The sequence below is a fragment of the Nannobrachium achirus genome (genome assembly GCF_963921795.1).
Source record: "Nannobrachium achirus genome assembly, chromosome: 23".
NCBI lineage: Eukaryota > Metazoa > Chordata > Actinopteri > Myctophiformes > Myctophidae > Nannobrachium > Nannobrachium achirus.
The window spans coordinates 26,240,612-26,247,986 of NC_137830.1; the positions used below are offsets into that span (position 1 = coordinate 26,240,612).

The 7,375-nt window shown below is 40.3% G+C and overlaps 1 protein-coding gene across 1 annotated transcript; it reads right to left on the minus strand.

The window, feature by feature from the left end:
• Positions 1–664: 664 nt before the first annotated feature.
• Positions 665–6,934, minus strand: LOC308309183 (E3 ubiquitin-protein ligase rnf213-alpha-like). The gene is made up of 8 exons (XM_080754670.1): positions 6,807–6,934; positions 5,989–6,231; positions 5,528–5,637; positions 4,883–4,960; positions 3,092–3,289; positions 2,666–2,755; positions 1,589–1,767; positions 665–1,303 (listed from the first exon to the last, which is right to left on the minus strand). The coding sequence occupies exons 1-8, from the start codon at positions 6,919–6,921 to the stop codon at positions 1,135–1,137; spliced, it is 1,182 nt and encodes a 393-aa protein (XP_080610796.1). The 5' UTR covers positions 6,922–6,934; the 3' UTR covers positions 665–1,134.
• Positions 6,935–7,375: the final 441 nt, after the last annotated feature.

Here is a 7,375-nt window from a genome sequence, read left to right on the forward strand (position 1 = left end):
AATAATACTAGTAGATTGGAATGTAACAGGAAGGCTAAAATATCCTGTGCTTTATTTATGTTAAGTTAGTAAATCAATATGCTCATCTGCTATTTGTTGGGCTTGAGTTTATGATTTAAGCATATACTATATTTAACTCCCATGCACACTTTGTTTTACTTGAAGATTCTGGACTATTTCTCATTGTTCCAATAATAATAAACATTTGTATAAAGCAAGCATTTGTCTATACTCTCATAACCCATGTTGAAAGAGTATTAAAAACATGACAAATATCTGTTTAAGGTAGATTTATAACAAATACAAAATATCAGATTCATTTGTGATTACTCATGATTAACTATATACAATTATGCGATTATTCAGATTAAATATTGTAATCGATGGACAGCCTAAAAAAAACTATATATTTACAAAGTGTAAACATATAATGGTCATTAGAATCAAACACATAAAAACGTAAGCAGTCAGAAACCAGGGGAATATAAAAGGACTTTATTGTAGCAAAAGTTCAAGCATCAACATTGTTTCAACTGAATAGTTTTCATCAGAGCAAAACTTTCTATGACAGAGTTTAAAAAAGCAACACACCATAACAACAACATCTATGCATTATTGATGGATTGTTATGTTAAACATGTTAAACAAAATGCAAAAGAAAACATGGGTCAATCTTCACACTCTGAAGCCCATATGAAGCATATTTACAAAGTCTAAATATAATCATTCATACAAGCAGTGGTGGACAGTTACTGAACTGATGTGGGAGCAATCAGGGGTTCAGTGTCTTTCTCAAGGACACTTCAACACTAACTCTGAGGAAGCCCAGGATCCAAAACCAGGTATACTTAATGAACAGATGGGTGTGGCCACATAAAAATATAATTTTAACACTTTCTGTACACCCTTAAAAAAAACGTGAAGGGGGGCCTTCAGTATAATCATAATTATACATTCATGTTGTAGGGGGGGAATCACGGCACCCTGTCTAAGTAGGCCTACATAGGACATTGTATGCATGCAGCAAGATAAAGTACATTTTATGCAACACTTTGCATAACTGTAGAATCACAATTAAAATATTTTTGAGTCAACAGCATGACCTGAACTTGTTAATTTCAGAAACATCAAATGTCAGAAGCATTGCTTCACCCACTCCTGTTTGGCTCTAACAGCACTTTTCCATGCTTCTATAGCCTGTGACAGAAGGATGGAGTCTGGGAAGCCGTCTAGAACGTCAGCAGACACCTCCACTTGCATCCACTCCACTTGGTCCATGTAACCTTTCACAGATTCTTTAACACTGGAGAGAAAAACATAAATCAATCCTATTATTAGTGTAGACTATGGGTACAAATGAACGCAGGATTCATGGACAAGGCCTTTATGGGGAAAATGGATGTGGTATGGTTGACTACACAATAAAGAATCTATAAAAGAAAAAAAGATGGGTGTGTATTTATATACTGTATATGAATTTGTCAACAAAGGAATGCATCTCGCAGCATAGACTGGCAGCATAGACTGGCCATTAGAAGTCTGACTGGAAATTCCAGGAAAGGGAAACAATCATGAAATGACAGCTCACCTCCAGGTGGGGTAATAGTCACTCAGGGTACGTGGTCTCCCCAGTCTAAGCAGGATGAATTCATGCATCTCCAGCAGCCACATGCCCACATTCCTCTTGGTCACGAAATCCTTCAGCTGCCTCTCCTGTTCTTCACGCAATGGCTCCCGGTATTCAGCCGAGTGCCCAGCGAATGGCTCCTTTTTTTGAGAGAGAATGAGATGCGAGCAGTTGTAAATAAGATTTCTCAAATACTGTCCGAACCCGACCCAACATTTAGGGTAGGGTAGGGTCTAAAATGTATCCTAATTAGTCGGGCCAGGTAGGGCCTCAGGCTCAATGAAAACAGTTTATTTTATTTCTTTTACTCTGTGATAAAGTTCTTAAATTGTTCCTAAACCCGACCATACCTGACCGGACCTGATGTTTTGGGGCCGAGTAGGGCCTAAAATGTATGCTAGTCGGGCCGAGCCCGGGCCTCGGGCTGGCCCAGTTAGGGCCCAGTTGGGGCCGGGCCTTAATTTTCAGGCCTGTTGAGAATTATATTGTAAACTAGTTATTTGTATTCTTTGGGACACATACGGGTATTTCAGGGCGTAGCCAAAACAGCTTTCACCATTGGAATTGCATTACAGTACGTATACGTAATAAATAACACATTGTACAAAATCATTTCTTCACAGTGCGACATACAGTATGGTGAAGTATTGTAGTGCAGGTGACACACTAACAGTATTTCTACATTGCAGTAATACTTTTACTCAAGTAAAAAAATAATAATCAAACACTAGATAAGGGTCTGATATTATTGCCATAATATCAGACATCTGAGGAAGAGCCACTCGAAACGTCACATACGATGGTGGACACATTTTTTCCTATAAAAATTATAACTTCCCAAATTATGGGCAATTTATTATTATTAAAAAAGTGCTCTTCTCATTTGTAATTCCAAAATCTACTAAGGGGTTAGGATCTATGAATCGAAATGCTTAGAAAAGGACCAGAAGGCTGAGAGCATGATCCAAGTCCAAGTCCCTCTGCCTTTTACAACCCCACTCTTTGATCTCAAACAGCTGGATGAAACATGGGTATTACCTTATTTAAGAACAGCAGCATCTGAGACTTCAAGGAGGACAGAAGTTGCCACAGAGAAATGCAGTGATTCAGATGGCACCTGCCCAGAGCCTGTGGAAGCAAATCAACACACAGCAGTAGAAAAAAAAACATGGGAAGGTATTACATTCAGTCTTACAAAGTCTTGATCACAAAAGTGATCAAGACTTTGTGGAACTAGAGGAACGCAGAAACCCATGGAAATGTTTTAAGGTTACCCATTCTTTGGGTTCAGAGAGCTCCACAGCAGGGACGTGCAAGTTAGAGAGGCAGGGGCTGAAATTTCTAAAAGGGCCTTTTGGTGGAAATATCGCAAATAGCTGACGTCCAAGCATTTCTTTCACCATAGTAAAAACTGCATTCATGGTCTGGAGAGGGCACTTTTTACAGACCTCTTCAGCTACTGACCTTTAGGACACGAGGGTCAATCTGATCTTCCGTCTTCAGCAGATCACGAAGATAATCTTCCAGGGACGTCTTGGCATCTCCACCGGTCTCGGACAGGACATCAAGGAGCAGCTCCACAAACTTCAGAGTGTCACACAGCACATCGTAGGACACCAGCTCTCTGGACAGAGCACACCGGGTCTGAGACGAGAGGGGCTCCTGTGGACAACAGGAAATCCATAGGTCAGCACCTGGCTGCTATTTCTTGAAACAACTTGAAACAGACAACATAGTATGCTTGGGTACTCCAGTTTTTTATGCAGTCCCAAGTTCCACATATTTAACCGCGTTCCAATTTAATTCGCATGAGGTTTATTGGCACGAGAAAACAACATGTTTACATTGCCAAAGCAAGTGTCAAAATATAATTGAAACAGTTGAAAATGGGGAAAGTATATAGTTGAAGGGAGGACAGCATTGTGTAAACAGAGCTATGGCACATTGGGTTGTTATATACCACAATACATAATATACACGTTATAAAGCTTTTATATCAGCAATCTTTTGCAGTCACTTTGGGACAAATAGCATTTTATATTTTTTCACAAAACAATTTAAATACTATACCAAAAAAAGGCCTCAGATGTACTGTATGTGCAGTCTGTCTAGAAATCTATCTTAGGGTGGTTTTATTTCATTGGCTAACCTTCTTTTATGCCAATAGTTCACAAATCATGCTGCTGTGTTCGCACATTGTTGTATTTCTCCCAGGAGGTATGGGAGTTTTTTGTCATGTTTACAAACTCATTTTGGGTTTATAATCTGTGGAAGTATGTGATTCTGTCTTGATGGGCAGGTGGTTAAAAAAGTGTAGCTCTGTTTTCACCACATTTTGTGTGTGCATAGTCGGTCTCCCCTTGGGAGTGGGGTCTGTCTGTGGCGGCTTATCTCTATTCATGGGTCTCATTTGTAGTCCTACACAGCCATGTTGAGGACCACACATGTGTTTCAATTTGCCTGACTGGCATAGAACTAATGTTCTACGCCAATCAGAACACCTGTGTGTTGGTCCTCAACATGGCCGCCGGTGTAGGACTGCAAATGAAATGAATTGCAAGGCTGTGTTCACTGAGTCGGTACCTAGTCCATGTTTTCCGGATGTAGCAGAGTGACTCACAGCCTCTGATGGCCTCAAAAGTCTAATATCTCCCACGGTCCATAAGGATTTCCCTTTTTTGAGCGGTGGTCACAACGCTCCTATACGTGGCCGTGTGTGTGTTGTCTGTCTGTTTGTCTGTTTGTCTGTCTGTATGTATGTCTCCGTGTCCGTAGCCTGGCCCTGCAGTAACCTTTTCTGACCACACATGTTAAGGGAGGGGCACTGTTGCACACACACACACACACACACACACACACACACACACACACACACACACACACACACACACACACACACACACACACACCACCGCTCAGTTCACACGAGTGTGATTTTTGATCAATGGTTAAGATATTTGACTTTCACACGGGAGACCCAGATTCGAATCCCGGGCGTTACATTGATGCTGTGACCCGGATCGGGTTTCCCAGTGAGAGGAGGTCAAACGGGGGGTGAGTGTAGGAGAGTGACACACAGCCTCAGCCTGATGAGTCAAAAGTCTGAGGTACATGGTTTAAGATATTGGACTTTCACGTGGGAGACCCGGGTTCGAATCCTGGGTGTTACACTGAGTGTTGGGTCATTCCATTCAATAGAAAGATAAAAGTACATGAGATTTAAAATAGGGGAAGAAACACAATGTAACCACTTGCCTGAGGCACCTTTCCATTAATGGCTTTGAAGATGTTATCATAATCTCTCTCTTGTCTGATGGACAGAGTAGGAGCTCTCTGTAACAAAGCACAGAGGGAGTGGTGAGTAAAATAAAAACAAAAGGAAAACATTTCAAGAGGATAAATGTAAATCATAATAGATTACTACATTAATACATCATTATCTAAGTGTAAAATAATGATCAATGACCAAAGTTTCTATGGAGTAGCGAGGGTAAACATTAATTGAAGTCAGAAATGCAGACTCACTCCCCATGTTATGCCTTAATCTGAATACTCACCTCTTCAGACTACACCTCACCTGATGATAGTGACTGACCAAGATGGCAACTACATAATATGCTCTTGGTCACTTGTTCTTATATTTTTGTCCCTTGGTTTTGTTTTTCTTGTCCACAAATATTAAGAATATGGTTTATGCTATACTGTATTTAGACAAACGCTAGGTTTGTTGATTACCTGATTGTGTGGCCGTCCTCCCAAAAGCTTCTTTCAGTTCTAACTCTCTTAAAAACGAAAGGTGACCGGGCCTTTTCTGCTGTTACCTCCAGATTCTGGAACAATCTCCCATATACATAAAGACCAGCGCCACCATTAAAATGTTTAAATACAATAAAAACTCACTAAAATCAGACCAAGTGGAGAACCGTTTTCCACAGGTCCGGTCCCTGAAGGTAGAGCAGATCCACCAGATCCAGTGATTGAAGGTGGAGCAGATCTAGTAGATTCAGGAACTATGGATTTAAATAGAATAGTATTAGAACAACTTGTTTTAACCGCCCTAACAGGCTGTTAGTGTTGTGTATGCCTAAAGAAAAGGTGATTAGAAGTCATTCAGTGAAAACTATTTATGGGTATTCTTTTTCTTTTTTTTATTCTTTTTTTTTTTTTTTTACCTCTTATGATCAATAACTGTGTGAAGTATCAAGTGTAATCCTGTTTCAGTAAAAAGTATTCTACAACATTCCTACACTGTATGTAAGTTTTATTTATGACAATGAAAACAACAAGTAAATGTGTTGAGTACAATTTCCATATTGTAAAAAAATGCTAAACAATGTCACAGTTGTCAGTAGTATACTAACATGTCACTGCCATCCAGCTCTGTGTTGATTCTTCTCCAGCATATGTGCACTTGTAGAATCCCTCATCACACGTAGATACAGCAGCAATGATCATCTGTCCATTGGTTCTAGTTTGGACCAGTTCTCCATTCCTGTAAAAGTCCACGTTGGACAGTGTCTGCTCTGTTCTGTGCTTGCACTGAAGAGTGACAGCACTTCCCTCAATCACAGGCTGAACAGGACTCACCAGGATGACAGAACCAGCTGTAAGGTAAAAACATGCATGCATGCACGCACGTGCGCGCGCGCCCGCACACACACACACACACACACACACACACACGAACGCACAGTCCACTTGTTGAAATTAAATGTTTTTGTTAAACAAAAAGGTTTCTTGTTAAAAGGTTAAAGCACTATTTAATGATAGTAGCCTGATCACTGATAGCCAATAGAATTTTTGTTCAGTAACAGGAGCTAGTAATCTGTGTCCTGTTTGAGTTCCCTAGCTTGATTTGAGCTGGAGAGACTCCTGTTACTGAACAAACACTATACAGAAACGAATAGTATGTATATAGCAGCTAAAGCTACAAAAAGGGGTTCCTGGATTGAAAGGTATAACAACAGAATTGGGATTCCCTGTCCAAATGGGTTAGAACAGTGAACAGTTTTAATGAGTTGATGGTAGATAGATAGATTTTTTATTATAGTGTCCCGCACCAAACGATGCTCAGCCCGTCTTACACTCACACTTTCACTCACAACATATTCATATAATTTACATACACCAAGATGCTGCATTATTGTTAGGTATAGTGAATGAAGGAACATGGACTCACAGGGCACAGTGATGTTGACAGCATTGCTGTACTCTCCCGTTCCAGCGTTGATACCAGACTGACACCAGAACACACTGCTGATCTTAGTGGTGCTGCTGACCTTGCAGCTGGTCATGGACGTGGCGAACGAACACTTTATGGGCCAGTCTCCCTCCTCAGAGAAATACATCACTGTCCACTCAGTATAGAGCTTTCCCTCACAGATCAGGGAGACGGACTCATTGATGAAGTGTTGAGTTCTGGCTGGACTCACCGTGAGAGAGGCTGAGGAATGACGATCTAAAACAGAACACAGGGCCAGAGGTCAAACAATGACGCAATGGCGGGCAAACAAAGTACTTAACTCCAGTACTTGAGTCAGAGTACATTTAGTAGATACTCCTGATCCCATGCTATTCAAATGCAATTGAACTGTCATACTCCAGCAAGTACTGCAGGGCTTAAAAGTAGCATATTCAAAAGTACATAATTATAAAAGATTGCAATTAAAAACCCTAATTAGGCCTATTAAAAAAAAAAATACAAATTACATTTACATTTTAATGTCAAATTGCTGTATAGAAATTGAC

What these genes read in the sequence shown, in the direction of transcription:
- LOC308309183 (XM_080754670.1), bottom strand. Translation starts at nt 6,921, where the DNA reads ATGACCAGCTGCAAGGTCAGCAGCACCACTAAGATCAGCAGTGTGTTC. An exon ending in TTAATGGAAAGGTGCCTCAG is followed by an intron (nt 3,290 to 4,882) that starts GCAAGTGGTTAC and finishes TGTTGTCCACAG; the next exon opens with GAGCCCCTCTCGTCTCAGAC. An exon ending in TGCTGCTGTTCTTAAATAAG is followed by an intron (nt 1,768 to 2,665) that starts GTAATACCCATG and finishes TCTCAAAAAAAG; the next exon opens with GAGCCATTCGCTGGGCACTC.